General features: G+C 38.9%; 1 protein-coding gene across 6 annotated transcripts in view; it reads right to left on the bottom strand.

Annotated features, from left to right (window-relative positions):
* PTPRZ1 (protein tyrosine phosphatase, receptor type Z1) overlaps positions 1–16,787 on the bottom strand; it is a gene marked incomplete at its 5' end in the record, with an annotated part of 129,356 nt that overhangs the window by 81,543 nt on the left and 31,026 nt on the right. For all 6 annotated transcript variants that reach the window (XM_021384818.1, XM_021384816.1, XM_021384815.1 and 3 more), the window contains 1 exon segment: positions 13,143–13,208. In XM_021384818.1, the coding sequence (XP_021240493.1) occupies positions 13,143–13,208 (66 nt within the window).

The raw sequence follows: 16,787 nt of genomic DNA on the forward strand, positions 1-16,787 counted from the left end.
AAAGAAAGAAAGAAAGAAAGAAAGAAAGAAAGAAAGAAAGAAAGAAAGAAAGAAAGAAAGAAAGAAAGAAAGAAAGAAAGAAAGAAAGGAAGGAAAATAAAATTGAGTCACTGAAAAATAGGAAATTGTGTGATTGTGCTGAATAGATAAACACTAAATATGCAAAATGGTTATCACTGTACCTAGCAAATCAGTAGTTCAAATTATTTAGTAAATATTAGAGAAGAAGAAAATGCTAAACTGTGTTAATTAGGAAATACTAGGTTATGCATATACAGGAAACTCCTGAGTCTCTCTGTGGTGCTGATTACACCTACTGATGACATGTAAAAACAAGCCATCACAACGAGGTCCAGGATAACATACAAGAAAAAACAGTTCACCTTGATAACCAAAGTAGTAAAATGGGGTGAAATTCAGCAAAGCAATTTATAAAGTCAAAAAGTTAGAGACTACTAGTAGGAGTTCTTGTTGCTGATGAGAATGCTATCAGAGGAAACCATGAGAGAAGAATTAGACCACATCAGTTCATCACAGAGGATTGTAAACAGACAGTGTAATGGAAGGGCAAGCGTGTTCTGAATCTCTAACCAGGCAGCTCCTAGTAAAGACAGGAAGGCATTGATGTCTCTATGCAATGTCATGGGAAGAGCTCATCTGGGTTAAACGTATGACATTAGTCACCCATGTTGAAGACACTGAAGAAATTTTAACTGAATCATAGGTGAGCAAAGAAAGCTAGTGAAATGATCAAAAGAGGACAAGACTGAAGTATCTTGGGTTAATTTAAAAAGCAAGTGGGATGGGGATATCAGTGCAGGTAAATGCTGGCAACAGAGAAGATGAACTCTTCAAGAAAAGATCATGCAAACCAGATGACCTTAACAGTCCACTCATACAGTTGGCCTGCAAACCTGTGTAAGTTTTAAATGTCAAGTGTCTATTCTGAGATAGACTTTTAGTGCAACTATGAAGCAAAAAATCCTGACTACTTTTAAAACAGAGTTTGCTTAACCGTACACAGAAGGCATGAGTTTAGAAGGCAACAGGCTGTTGAATTTGGGGGAGTCCATTTCTAGTCCTTATAAGGAAAAAAACTAAATCTTTCAATGAAAGGAAATTAATCACAGTTGAAAATCCTACTGACTTCATTTATAGGGGCTAAAGCTGAGGATCCAGAGAGACAAATCAATGTACACTGTAGTTGAGAGCTCTTCTCTGTATGATGACTGAATCTGATGCAAGGTATTTCCAGTCTACCTAACCATTTATTGAAGCAAAACATTATCAATTCATCTGGCAACATCTGACTTGGACAAAACTTACTAGTAACTTACTCACTGAAACAAAGACTTTTATTCATGTTTATTTTTGAAATCTGTTTATTAAGTAAATTATATATTTCAGAAAGAACAACATGACACAGTTTTCCAATGTTTTCCAATGGCTAGATTCAAGATGTACTTTATATTGACTTACACATAAGGAAGTATATTAAAAAGGTTTGTTTTTTTTTTTGCAAATGACAGTGTTTCAAATTGAATAATAAATTATAAGGAAATATTTTCCAACCTTCTAAAGAAGGTACTTAATGAATACAGCACAATATAAATCTTGCTGTAACTCATCAGTTTTTATTTTTACAAATAGACCTCCTGAGCTGATGAGCACATCAGCAGGTCTATACAGGTAGCATGTAACACATCTATAGATGCATCAGCACACACAACTGGAAGGATAAGGCAGTTATTCTTAATTGGTCAATATTTTTCAGATGGTACCTAACTAAAGTTAGTCATACAAAACATGCAACAAAAAGCGGACTTGGTTATGTTCTATTTAACTGTGATATAGCAGATAAGTGGCTTCCTCATAGATGTTCCCATAAAATGTGCAGTGGATTTGCTGCCTGCTGTGAACTCTTGCAGCCATTCCAGCTGAAGGCACCATGGTAACCACACTGGAAGTGTCCCTGACATTTAGGGAAAGGCAGCTGCAAGACAGCCAGGAAAGACGGGTCTGGGTCTTTCTCCATTAGTTACATGGGAGGAAAAGAGTTTCTCCTGAAAACACAGGAGGAAGTAGCAAACTGACAGGTGTTTCATACAGGCATTAATGAATGTCAAGGAGAAATAAGCAACAAAATATCATACAATCAGGTGATGGGTGGGAAAAATAACTTTAAAATGCAAAAGGGAAACTGAAATAGTGGCTAGACCATCAGAGAAGAAATAAATCTATCTGACAAAAACTGTCAAATGGAAATGGTAGGGAGATGGATCTAGAGAAAGCAGTGGAGTGAGAAAACACAGGAAGTCATCCACAAAAATCCTTTTTAGCATTTTTTTTTAGTTGGAAGAAAACAAATATTATTCTTATTTTGATCACATATACATAGTATGGTCACATTAGGATTGGCAGGAATACAGGTCTCTTCTTGGTAGTTCAGATGTGTCAGTAAGGATCACTCGTTGCACATCTTGTACCTGTTTGAAGTAGCTACTTGCAGATGAAGAAAATGAATAGTTGCATTATTTAAATTAAACAAGGACTGGTCCGAAAAGAATGCCTCCCACTTTATTCTGCTGGGCCATGATGTCAGAGGTGGATGTTGGTGGTATGACAGTAGAGGTTGAATCTTCCCACCAGTATTCCATTATGTTTTGTTGCCACGTGACTGATGGCAGCAGAGGGGCAATCTGACAAAATGATGTCTGAGATGGAAGTGCATATGAAGCAAAGGTGTGTCACTGAATCATAGAATCACAGAATCCTTAGAGCTGGAAGAGACCTCTGAAGGCCATCTAGTCCCACTCTACAGTTCCTCCATGCAGAAAAGAATTGCACCCACTGACTTACACTGACACTTGCTGAATGTTTATGAAGACCAAACAGTGGATGTGAGCACATTGAGGCAGTGGGTGATGCATTTCAGCAGTGGCAACAGCAATGTGAAAGACAAGCCATGTTCTGGACAGACAAGCACACCTGTCACACCACTAAATGAAGAGTCTCCATCAGGTCATTCGTGTGAATCAGTGGATTATGACCAGGAAAACATTTACAGAACTGAGTATCAGCTTCAATGAGTTGGGAACAATGGTGGCAATGTTGGAATATTGCAATTTTTGAGTCCCACAAATGCTAACACAGGAATAGAAAGAACACCATATGCAAATTTGTCAAGACTTTGTGAACAAATATGAGGCTAATGATGACAATTTCCTGGATCATATCACTACTGGCGACGAGATATGGTGTCACCACTATGAGTCGGAGTCAAAACAGCAGTCCATAGAGTGAGAACATGTGAATTCTTCATTGAAGAAAACGTTCAAGATGCAGCCCTCAGAGGGTAAAGCGATGTACAGTGTCTTTTGGGATAGAAACGGGATGAACCTTCTGGATTTCCTGGAACCTGGATAAACTATCAACTGTGACCACTACATCACAACACTACCTAAGCTGAAAGCTTGAACTTGCAGAGTCAGGCCAGAGAAGACAACCTTCCTCTCACAATGCAGTAACACCAGGCTCCAAACCAGTTTGAAGACCACTGAGTGCAATCTTGGCTGGATGGACTGTCCTACCACATACAATGTATAGCCCTGATTTGGCTCCCTCTGAATTCCATCTGCTCAGGCCAATGAAAGATGGACTGTGTGGGCAACATTTTCCTAGCAATTATGTTGTTGTAACAGCTGTGAAGCAGTGTGTCACCACCGCTGGTGCAGATTTTTATGAGTGTGGCATGCAGTATTTTTTCAATTTTTCCCTTCCAGTTAATCAAGCAGGGTAATGCAAGGCAGGCATTTTACTGCATGCTTCTTTTTTTTCATTAAGTCAGTAAAAATAATTGTTGTCAGTCTGTGATCATGCAACCAAGCCCCGAATTTTGCTCCCTACATAGCTAGGAGACATAGGATGTAAGATAAATCTCAAACTCCTTATATGCAAATAATTCTTCTTTCCTGCATTTGATACACTTTGCTTTTACGTTTTTAATGGCTTATTTTTGTAACTGCCTTTTAAAAATTTCTCTGGTTAACACAGTTTTCATCAGATAAAGCTCACTGACAGGGCACTCACAGAGAAACACCACGTTCAGAGGGAAAACAGCTTAGCTTTGACAAACAGCATCTATAACAATGTATGGATGAAGACAGTCAATTGTTTCTGTGGCTCCTAAAACAGGGTTGCTGCCAGGCAATATTGGATCAAGCCATAGTTTAATTTCTCATAAAGCAAGCTCCCACAGGAGAGCAGAAAAAGGCCCCTGCAGGAAGGATATGGAGTTGAGAGCACAACTGCTAAAGGCAGGAACTGGGTAAAGTTCTATGCAGCTAGATGCCCTGATCTGGGTTTTTGCAAAAAGAACTTCATGCACATTTTACAGCTGAAACACATGATCAGAACTGAACTACAATTCTGGCAACCAAATAGAGGGGACAGCCGAGCTGATAAATCTGGTGGATGCACGGCCACTCTCCTGTGGATTTTGCTGCAAAGAAACAGTTTTAGATCTTGACGGCTTTCAGCAGGACTTTTTCCATGAGACATGATGCCTTTGAATGTTCACAGCAGTTTCATACGTACAACAAGCACAGAATAAAGGCAGAGGGAATAAAGGCTGTGAATTCAAGAGAAAATACAGCAGCACAGAGCCTTAATTTGGAATAATATACTTTATTTGGGCTGTAAGCAGCTTCTAGAGTTGTCTATGATTTCTTCAGCGTGATACAGAGGGCTTTTTACTGTTACAGAGAAAGAGGGCATAGACTTCTTAGGGGAAACTTCCCAGAGTGAATCTTTCCATTATAAATAAGCTGTATAATTCTCCTGTGTAATTCAGTTTCTTAGAAGTGTGCTGATGTGCCAATACAAGTCATGATACTGCATATAAAACAAGTGTATACAAATAAACACTACAATATTCCTCAGAGACTCGATGGAAAGTATTTTGTGTACAATTAGCAATGATTTCTGCGTCTTGCTAATTTATCTTCCTTGACATGAGTTACTACTGCTTTCAGCAAGCCTGCAGCCTGAGCTAGCTATTGCTGACACCTTCACAATCTCATGGCCCACGCAGCAGTGAGCAGATGGAAAGAAATGCAACTACCATGCTAACGCTGCACAAGAGACCTGCCACAAAGCTACAAACTGGGCTGGCTCTGAACATGCAGCTGAAGAAGTGCATTTTTGTCTCTGAAGGTGACATTTACATATTACAAAGGAAGACCTGAAAGTATCTTTTCTACAAGTTAATTTTGGAAAGGTCGGGATTTTTCAGTGGCTTAGGTTTTTTATTAGGAAGTGTCAATTTCTCCAAAAAAAACTTGATAATGGGATTCCCCAGTTTCACATCTTGAAAAGTACTGGAAAAATTATTTTTTCAGAGGAAAAAAAACCCAACATTCTATAGCATTTGAAAACAAAACTCAAAAATATATTGTTTCAGTACAAAAGACATATTACAGTGTACACATATGCTTTAGAACTCCTTTAACCCCAACTGACCCATGGAAAAACTATCTAGGTCACAAATGGCTTCAAATTTGTGAGCAGAGAATTAGCTATCGCCCTTAATTGAGTAGGTTAGCAAACTGTGCATACTGAATTGGATTTGAGTTCAATAGAAAAGAAAAAAAAAAGAAAAAAGCTGTTATAAACACAGCAGAAGACCCCTTTGAGTAAAAATGTTCATAAGGCCTGTAGCAGGTGAGTAAACCAAGGCCTTCTGAAAACATAATCAGTTGAAGAATTACTTGCTGGCCTCTAAACTTCAGAAATCATAAATCACCTTGATATGGTGGTGATGATGATATCAAAGTAGTCATCTGTGCTGTCTGGAAGCGAGCAGTCCTCAAGCACATATCCTTCCCACTTCAGCACAGATTGAGTGCACTTGTAAATGAGAAATGATTCAGTAGTATATACATGAGGATACTTTTATGATCCCTTTGAAGGACAAAGAGGCTTAACCACATGCTGTAGTGTACTGTGAGACATCAACAATCTGCTTTTTTTTTTTTTTTTAAATTTAAGTTCGGTGTATTTCCAAAGACAACAATTCTATAAAAGCTTTCAGTTTCAAATCACATTTACTTAATAGGTAGTCTATATCTCTGTGACCCTTGGCCAGACCTTGTCAAAACAGCTATGCTGCACTATGCAAACACCACATGCTTCGATTTCTATGCTTCAGAAATGGACTCTCCTGCATTTCAGTAATCTAGCTGGTGCTAAGAATTAGATGACATGCAGTTTCTAAAAATGACACAGCTGGTTTATTTGTTTAGAGCATTTAAAGAAAGAAATGGGGGAAGGAACAGCCCTTATCAGGAAATTGGAAAACAGATGACTTCAATCTTTATTGACAGATTTTTTTTTTTCCAGTGAGGTGCCAAATATGAATACCAACATGCAGTTCTTCATAACTATCCTACAAGCATCCAACTTGGAAAGGTCCATTAACATGGGGTTTATTTTTCCTACCTTTCCCGCTTCCAAAGACCTTTCCAAGTTTTCCATTCAGTTTATCCTACAAATATGAACTCAGTCATTGCTTTTAGCAAACTTCTGGTGAGGCAACATCTGGAGTACTTTCCAGTTCTGCCCCTCCCCTCTTCCTCCCCCACCTCCCCATTCAAGAGAGAGAACTACTAGACACAGTTCAGCTGAGGGCCACAAAGATAATGAGGGGCCTGGAGTATTTCCCTTCTGAGGAAGGGCTGAGAGACCTGGGGCTCTTCAGCCTGGAGAAGAGAAGACTGAGAGGGGTCTTATCAATGGTGCCCATTGACAGGACAAGGGCCAATGAGCACAAACTGAAACACAGGGAGATCCATATGAACATGAGAAAAAACATTTCTACTTCGAGGGTGACAGAGCACTGGAACAAACCGTCCAGAGAGGTTGTGGAGTCTCCTTCCCTTGCCTGGACTCTTTCATGTGCAACCAACTGTAGGGAACTTGGCTTTAGCAGGGGGCTTGGATCTCCAGGGGTCCTTTCCAATCCCTGCAATTCTGTAATTCTGTGATATAGCTCAAATATAAGCTCTCCTGATCCAAAAGAATGGAGGCTGCTGATGTTTGAACCATAGCACTTCATATGAATTCAAAGGTCTGACCATAAATATACTGAATAGATTTCTTGTTGTGTGGAATAAATGCTTTGTGTTGTTGATTCAGTAAACTGAGATATCTTAAAAGTGGACTTCTCAATGGTCACTGCTGTCAGCATGTAGCTCCCTCATTTAGTACAACTTGTCTCTTTGATGTGAACAGATGCATAACACTGTAATTTCTGTTGCTGAATCATCGGCCTTCCCAAGCCCATAATAATGCGATAGGCTTTTTAATTAATAAGTCTGTGAATTCAATGATAAAACACTGGAACCATGAGTGGCTGTGTGATCTGGGGGATGTAAATACATGTAATGAGCTATCATGCGCAAAAAGGTATGACAGCCTCTGAAGCATAAGATCTACTAAAAAAAAAGAGACTCTCTGCAGAGCTATTTTTGTAAGAGTTAATAAAAGAATGCATGTTATTTTGATTTATTATGCTGTATCCTTTATAGAAGAAATACTCAGGGCCCAAGAGTATAGACCTTCCTTTATTAGTCACAACTGATGCTGCACATCACTCTTGATTATACTTTGTGAATATAAACCACAAAGCAATTTATTTCATAGAAGGAGATAAAATGATCAATCTCCTCACAGTTTTCTAGTTGATACTGCCATGATAGCTAGATAGCAAGAAAAAAATATGAATTATGCACCATCTCCCCAGAACAAGGTTCTATCCTGCCAGTGATGGTAGGATGTTTCACCAGATTTTGGCCAGGTCTTTCTTGGAGACATTTCAGTTTCGTCTGGTAGAACTACCTATTAAATCAGTCCAGCAGTCCTGGATTCCACCTCTAAGAAGGCTATTTGAACAGGCAGACTGAATGAGGGTGAGAAGACAGTCTGAAACTTTTCAATTTACCTGTATAAATTTTTTGGGTAATAGAAACAGGTGACATCTTACAGAACAAATACAAGCAGCCACCAATGTCAAAGCTGCTTTCTTGAGCCACAGTTCAGATAGTGCAGATGCATGCTTGCTTTTTAGGCTGAGTGAAAAGCAAAGTAAACCTGTAGATGTTTATGGACATGAGCAACAAGTTTCCAGTGAACTTTGTGAGCAGTGAATGTGTACTAGAATTGCCATAGTATTATCATACGATTGAACAAAATTTGAAATTAAAACACTAAATCTTGTTTGGATAGTAAAGAGAATTACATTTGCTCAGTATAACTGAAAATAAGACCATTTTTATTCCAGAGCTAAACTGCAGGCAACTGCACTTGAAATCATGAACATGAATTTCCAGAACCAAAGGCAGCAAAAATAGCCTTTCAAATGTCAACTAACGTTTTGCCTTTGTAATGATAATAATGTGGAAAAATATAGTATGCAGAGATCTCCAGGGGGTGTTGAATTAGACAAATAGTGATAATAATTTTAACATGATTAGTTTAACGTTCAACACCAGAGCAAAAACAGCAAGCCATTATGTTTAGGATACGTGCATAGCATTGGTGCAAGGATAAGAAGAGCATCTACACACTCTCAAGTTTTACTACTGAGATATAATAGTTATTCAAAATTATCTGAAAAGATTATAATTAATTTTCCTGATGAACACCGCATTTTGTGTGAGTCAGCAATGTCAACTTGCAGCAAAAAAAGACCAATAACATACCAGGCTACATTAGCAACAGTACAGCCAACGGGATAATTAATTTTCCTCTACTACACTACTGAGGTGACATCTAGAATACTGAGTGTAATTTTAACTTCCTCCCCAGCCCATTACGAGACAGATATTGACAAACTAAGGGCCACTGAGATGGCTGGGTGGTTGGAGCATATCCCATATAAGGAGAGGCTGAGGCAGCTGGGTTTGTTGAGGCTAGAGATCATAGAACAGAATCATAGAATGTCCCATGTTGGAAGAGACCCACAAGGACCACTGAGTCCAAGTCATTGCTCCACCAAAAATCAGGCCATACATCTGAAAGCACTGTCCAAATTCTTCTTGAACTCCAGCAGCTCAGTGCCATGACCACCACTCTGGGGACCCTTTTCCAGCGCTTAACCACCCTCTGGTGAAGAGTCTTTTCCCTAAGCCCACCTGTCCCTCCCCTGACACAGCTCCATGCCACTCCCTCCAGTTCAGTAGCTGTCACCAGCAAGCAGAGCTGCCCCTCCTCTCCCTGTGAGGAGCTGCAGCTGCCACGAGGCCTCCCTTCAGCCTCTTCTGCTCTGGGCTGAGCAAGCCAAGGGGCCTCAGCTGCTCCTCATATATCTTGCCCTCTAGACCCTTCACTATCTTTATAGCCCTCCTTTGGACTTTCTCTAACAGTTTTATGTCTTTATACTGTGGTGCCCAAACCTGCACGTGGTGCTTAAGGTTAGTATGTACCAGTGCAGAGCAGAACAGGGAAAGGGGAAACCTAGCTGAAGTCTACTGCTATGTAAAGGTCATCTACAAGCAGCACACAGGCAAAGGGCAAGGGGCAATGGTCACAAGTTGGTATAAGAGAAATTGCAGCTGTATAAATTAAAAAAAAAAATCTTCAAAGTAAAGGTAGAGCACATTGCCCCAGCTGCAATACTTCTCTCCTTGGAGATTTTCAAAACTCAGTTGAGCATGGTCTGAACAAGCTTTGAGCAGCTTTAGTTGGACCATAGGATCCCCAAGAATCATTTCAAACACAATTATCCTAAGATTCAAAATACCCCAGAGGAAAAAAAAAAGGGAAATATGAACTACCTTCTGCTTGGAGGAAAAAGCAAAAAGCAAACAACAAAACCCAGTGAAACCAGCAAACCACAAAATTATCTTTTTATACTCAAGGGACTCAGAAGTTTAGACTAAAATCACCCTTTCCCCAAGAAAAGAGTTGCTAGTGTCTACAAGGCAATTGTGGGTCATTATATTATATAACTAATGGCAGTACAAACTGAACTTAATACTTGTGAAGAGACAAAGAACACTGAGCTGGATGTGCTATCCAGTTGCATCATACATACAATATTAAAAATTCTTCAGTTTTTTAATTCCTGGAATACTGTTCAGAATGTCTTGCTTTTAATAGAATTTAGCTCTAGTTTTACCATAAACCACATAACTTGTTTGTTGCAAAGTTAACAAGAACTCAAATCTCAGGAGTAGTAATCTCAACAGAAAGAAACTGCATGGAAAAAAGAACCCTTCTTTGTAGTATCTTTTGCCTAACCTTAGTGGTGGAGCTAAATAATATCTAAATGATGTTTGATCATCAACTTGTATGTAAGTGATTTGAGAAAATACGTTTTCTCAGTACACTTGGTTTTTTTCTACAACAGAAATGGTTGAATTCACTTTTAGTATATGACATAATTTTAAAATATTTATTATGTCATAAAGAATAATTTATCTCGCTGTTTCAGTGAAAAAATGGAATAAAAGTTTGTTCAATACACTAGTTCAAAACCACTTCCTCCTGAAGAAAATGGATGCAACTGTAATGTTCGCTTGCCCTGTCAACATCTTTACTACTCTATTTGTTTGTGCAAATATATACAAAGTCAGGAAAGACACAAAAAAGTAATAAAAATCATGCTTGAAAGTGCAAACTTTGTCTGTGGATCAAAGCTGAGTTCTTAGAAGTACTACAAAATGTTTCCAGTAACATTTATGCCATCATTAGACATTTACCGAAGAATCAAAACCTGACGATGAGTCATAAGTTAAAGTATGTGAAATTGCTCTATTAGGAAACATCACCTTCAAAAATTACATGATTTCAGCAGGTAAGATTCAAGTTATTTCTCTAGTTCTGTTTTACTTTTGCTCACAGCAAAAGGAGTTTTTTGATTTGATATGTATGAAGTCTGCTGAAACTCAGATAAATTTACCAGGCCATGTAGATGCTTCGTTGTCATAGTTGATCAAACTCCATGGTTGCATGGTCCCAAGGCCATAAAACTTCACTGGCACACGGAGGCTAATTTTTCAGGTTTTTCGGTGAGTGGGTTATAAAGAAAGAGAAATATAACTGGTGTCCACAGAAGCGATGAACTGACAAAGTATAGGTCATCTATTCAGAAACATGCATGTTGGATTATGTCTCAAAACTGTAAATCTGGGTAAGCTGTAATAGTTATCACAGAATCATAGAATCATTAAGGTTGGAATGGACCTCCAGGATCATCTATTCCAACCATCCATCCACCACCGATATGGCCCACTAAATCATGAAGTCCACCAGTCTCTGTCACGTGTCTCAGATACTCACAGGCATCTTAGGTGGCTCTAGGCAACTCTCAGCATGCCAGTCTGGATTCTGAACATAGTGAAGAAAATACTAAATTTATACATGTGAGTACTTGACACTGTTTGCACTTGTGCTCTGAGCAGTCATGCACAGTCATGTTAAAAGTTGTAACTTATCTTCACATTCAGGAAGACTGTGTTTTTAAGTGAAAATTGAATTTGTGTACTTCTTTCATGCCATAAACCAATTCCATGATATTTCAGGCAAACACCACATAGAACAGGCCTCACAATACCTCGGCACTGGCTACCTGATTTACATGCAGTCCTGCAATATGGCTTTAAAATTCCTTGTCCTGCCATGACTGGAGCAATCTGTGTGAAGGGTGCTGAAGTGAGGCTCTCACACTTTGTGTCCCCAGGCACCATATGCACCTGAGTATATATGTCTGGTTGGAGAGAAAGGCTGTGCCAGCAGTAGAGTCACTAGGGCAAGGCACACAAAGTGAGATGACTGAATGCTGGCATCTCACACATTACAGGAGTGAACCAACAGGTCTGAATCCTCCAGCTTGCAGAGTCCATGCTGTTTTGCCATCCAGCAATACAAAATACCCAGCAAATATAATCTGAGGCTGTTGCTGCAGCTGCACAGTGGGTGTATGCTCTGAGTGGGCTGGGAAAGAGCTTTAGCCTTCTCTGGTGTCCTATGCAAAATACATTCAGTGTTCTTTAAAGTAAACTCATAAATTGCCCTCTGGTCACCTGTAATCCTGGAGGCTTATCTGTGCATTTCTCTAACTGCAATATTAAAAAACGGACGGATTTTGGACACAAAGTATTGTACTGATTGATTTTATGCTTGAGTTCTGCAGTACAATGTGTGTAAGTGGGAGTTTTCATTATAAATCTCATTTTGAAGGGTTTATGACTAGCCTGTTTCAATTCTCTCTTGGCTCAAAACTTGTTAGATATGTTTTACCCTGGAAGATAAAAACTGTCCTGAAAATGAGAAAGAGAGTGAAAGAAATAAAAAGGATGGTAGAATTTTCTTTAAATACAAGAACATATTTTGAACCAAATATATGAAACACTGAAATCTGGCAGTCCTTATTTTAACGATAACTGAAATCATTAAAAATGTAAGAGCCTAAACACATTCACAGGAAGACAATTTTTATGTTCTGGGTAAAATACATATATTGTTTAGGAAAAAAAAATACCTTTCTAATATTACTGGAAGTGGCTTGACTTAAGAATCTAGGAAGCAAATTGTGAATTTCCCATAGCTCTTCCATGATTAAGGAACGCTCATTCAGAATTTAAGGATATAACTTTCTTACACAAATGAGATCTTACTGCCCAATGACTGACTTTTTAGGTTAAGTAGAGTGGTTCCTGAAAGGATGCTCAAGTAGTCAGAAGCAAAGCACAGAAGTTCATATGCAATATATGGGTATATTCTCACCCACAAAATGTGTTGCACATTGTTTCAGCCTTCCTGTGTGCTTTTCAGACTTGCCAGAATAGGAGTATTCAGATGACAAAAAAGCACCTAACAATGAAGGCCCAGCCTTCATCAAAGTGTCAAGTTAAAGGTTTTAAGGCTGAGAACTTGGTTTTTCCAGAAGTAACAGACATAGGAAGTAAATAGTATCCCCTGTTGTAAAGATGCTGTAATTTTTGAGAATTCATTTTCTACATTTTTACTTCAACAATTGTCTAGGCATACGGTAGATACACAAACCAGGCTCTTGGATTTATAAGAATGAACGTGAAAATATGAAAACAAAGTAAGTTCTCTGGTAAGAGAGTTTTGCTTACCTGTATATGACCAATCAACCTCTTCGGTCAACTTCCGCTGCTGTCTGTAGTATCCGTATACCAAATCTGCAAAATATCAATGAATTTACAATATTAAAACTCGAGGCAAATAGGAACATGACATATAGATGACCGTCTCACCCCCAAGAAGATAACCACTGTGGGAATCACTGATGTATGATTTATCTAGTCCTTATTTTGAACTTTAAATGGTAAGAACTGGTTGACTGAAATACAAATACCATTTGCATTGTATCATATAAAGGTCACAAACAAAACAATGTGTTTTTTCAGTTTATCTGAATCTCTTTTGTTATTCAGTTTTTAACTTTTAACTTTATATTTGGCATGATCTGTGATGTCCTTCAGAAAGAATTGGTCTGAATTACTTGAAAGTCAAGGAAAGCTAAACTTTAACTTCAGCGTGGTTAGACTTCACAGATTTTCTCTAACTTTGTACTATTGATGCCATTTAGAGATAATGAAGAAATATTCAAAAATTTCACTGTGGACTAGCATCAGCATTATAGCTAATGTATGTGTATCTCCATAAAACTTACTGAGAAAAGCTAGATATTAGATACTTTTTAATAACATTATTTTTCTCTAGAGAGACTGACTGCATAAATTGATTTTTTTTTTCCTGACTACTGAATAACCTTCACCATTATGTTCTTTGCTGCAATAATTCAAGCAACACTGCTGGTGCATGCACATAGAAGACTGTGCCCAGTAATACTTATTATTATATGCAAATTGGAGATTTCTTTGGTAATTTCTAGAGTAGTAATCTTTACTAGTTTCATTAAATACTGCTCTGAAGAGGCACAGTATAACCTATTTAAGAAATAATTGCATACGAACACATTGAGCACACATATGGATTGTCTCCTTGAGAAAATGCCATAGAATTTAGCTCACATTCCGCAATAAATACAATTTCATGACAGATGTATAACATCCATTTATTTTTCCTTAATAGGAACAAGTCTGTAGCACTGCTTACGGTACATTAAATCACAGTTGCTATTTGTAAGGTTAGCACCGTTCTGTGCTTTAGAAGATTTTTTTTGCTACCTATCTGAAGTCCATGTATTTTAATAAATTCATGAGGACATCTGCCTCCTCCGTGAAACTGCAATTCCTCTTCCATGTTTTTCTCTTCACTTTCTTCCTCCCCATCAAAAAACACCCTTGTAACACTTAGCAACATTCAGTCATGACTAAGATTTCTACGAAAAGAACAAACCTCCCACGTGAGTAGCGGAACCGAAAGCAGCGGCAAAGGGCCTTATTGTGCACGGGCATTGTCTTTGGACTATATTTTCAAGTCAATGTGCATTGTGCTTGCTTCTTTAATTAATTATGTAAAAGAAAGCTGTTTAAGTTCTGATTCACAGGTGTTAGTTGCTGTCTCCAGTTTCCTCCTTTATCCATTGTCCTCCTAATTGTTACTTCAAACAATCACTTGAGCATTCATATGCTAAGTAAGCAGGGTTTGGGCGTGAGAGCGTCCCACCACTTTTTAAACTCCTCATGGAGGTTTGATGGACAAGGAGTGATAGCTTCAATAAGCAAGGAAAAAAGGGGCAAGGTTCACCTTTTTTGGTGCATTACACACTTACAGACCCAGTAAATCTTAGGGAAAGTCTTTATAAATGCCAGGAGACCTTAGGAGTTCATACAGCTTCTCTCCTCTGCCATTCACATATTGTGCTACCGCAGTCCCTTCACAGCACACTCACAGATGGTGATTACCCGTGGTCTTGGGTTTGCCTCTTTCTGTTACATGGGTGACAAAGTGGGGGAAGAAAAGTAAATTTCATCTGGGGAAGGAGCAATTGAGGAATCAGGGGGTGTCAGATAAAAGTGTGCGTTTCTGTGGGAATGTATGGGGACAAGCACATGCAGCAATTCCTGCCGTGAACTCTGCTAGTTTCCCTAGCAAAACATCACCATGCATGGTATTAAGCCTTACCATGTAAACACTCAGCGACCAGCTATGAGTACAGAGACCAACTAGGAGGAAACTGTTTTAGATTTAACAAACTGACAACCATTTTGATTTTGGGACAGCAGGTATCTCTGTTTAAATGTGTTTAAGTTCCTTACATGTAATTTAAATTCACGTGGTATTCATAAGAAAGCCTTCACAAAAGTCTTGTGGTTTTATACACAGTCTTTATTTACAAAAGTCTTGTAAATCTACAATAGTGATACTTGAACTTTTAATCATCTCGAGAGTCAGCATGGCTCTTGTGATGCTGACTGACTCTTCAGCTGGTGCACAAAATAATCTGAGTTCTGCTACTTGAGGTGTTGCTTTATGAAGCAAAAAATCCTTTATGTTCTCCTCTGCTTTCAGGAGGCTGTTGAATATGTTTCCAAAGGCTGTTGATTTATTCATAGTGCAAGACAGCTCAGTAGTGGGATCATGTTTCAACTGTTCTATGGTTATCTTTCTGTGTACGTCAGGGAGGCATACAAGATATCGTTAAATCATTAAGTGCTTTTTGTTCTCTTCTACCCTCCTTCAAAGCCAGGTTTTCTGCATGAGGCTGTGACTTGTTTCCTTTTACATTCTGTTTAAAAAGCCCACAATGCAGTCCCAGAGGCCCATAAGGTTAAGATTAATGGTGGCTAGTGCTCCACTGTGTCCTGGTTTCAGCTGGACAGAGTTAGTCTTCTTTATAGTGTCTGGTATGATGCTATTTTGTGGCTTTAGGAGAAAAACAATGTTGATAACACACCAGTGTGTTAGTTGTTGCTGAGCAGCGTTGCACAGAGCCAGTTTCAGTTTATTGTATTGTCCTGCCAGTGAGGGGGCACAAGGAGCTGGGAGGGGACAGAACCAGGACAGCTGACCTAAACTGGCCGAAGGGGCAGCTGCTGCTCAGGGACTGGCTGGGCATCAGTCAGCTGGTGGTGAGCAACTGCATTGTGCATCACTTGTTTTGTAAATATATATATGTATATGTAATCATTACTGTTATTTCTCTCTTCCTTTCCTGTCTTAGTAAATAGTTTTTATCTCAACCTATGAGTTCTACTTCCTTTCCTGATTCTCTCCTCCATCCTACTGGGAGCGGGGGAGTGAGTGAAGGGCTGTGTGGTGTTCAGCTGCCTGCCGGGTTAAACCACAACACAGAGCTTGCAAGGGGCAGCTGGACCAACCTATTTGTTGTTGACCTTGTCTCATGCTCAATCACACAGAGAAAACAGTGAAGATGGGTTTCTGGTTAAAACACAGAGCTGGGAGTAGTAAGATCTTGTAGATTTTTTTTTTCCATTTGGAATGTATAAGTAACCAGGTTTTCTTCCCCCAAACATGACTCTGATGTGCCTTTTGCATTTATTGGCCTTGGTCAAGTTGCTTTTGATTTACTTCTGTGAATGAAGCATTCAGATCCTCAGTGTGTATTTATTCATCGTATGTAAAGGTAAAAAATGAATAGCTTGAAAGATAAAAATAAATGCCTGTGAATGAAATCTTGATTTGACACTCTGTGCTGGAATAACAAGTTAAAGAAGTGGAAATGGCACGTAGAATCTCTGATTTTTATCAGGGAAAATCCTCTGAAAGATGCTGAGGCAACAAACTATAGTGCCCTCCAGAGACCCCTCTCCTCAGCCTGAGTGAAAAGA

The sequence above is a fragment of the Numida meleagris genome, chromosome 1, assembly GCF_002078875.1.
Source record: "Numida meleagris isolate 19003 breed g44 Domestic line chromosome 1, NumMel1.0, whole genome shotgun sequence".
Lineage (NCBI taxonomy): Eukaryota > Metazoa > Chordata > Aves > Galliformes > Numididae > Numida > Numida meleagris.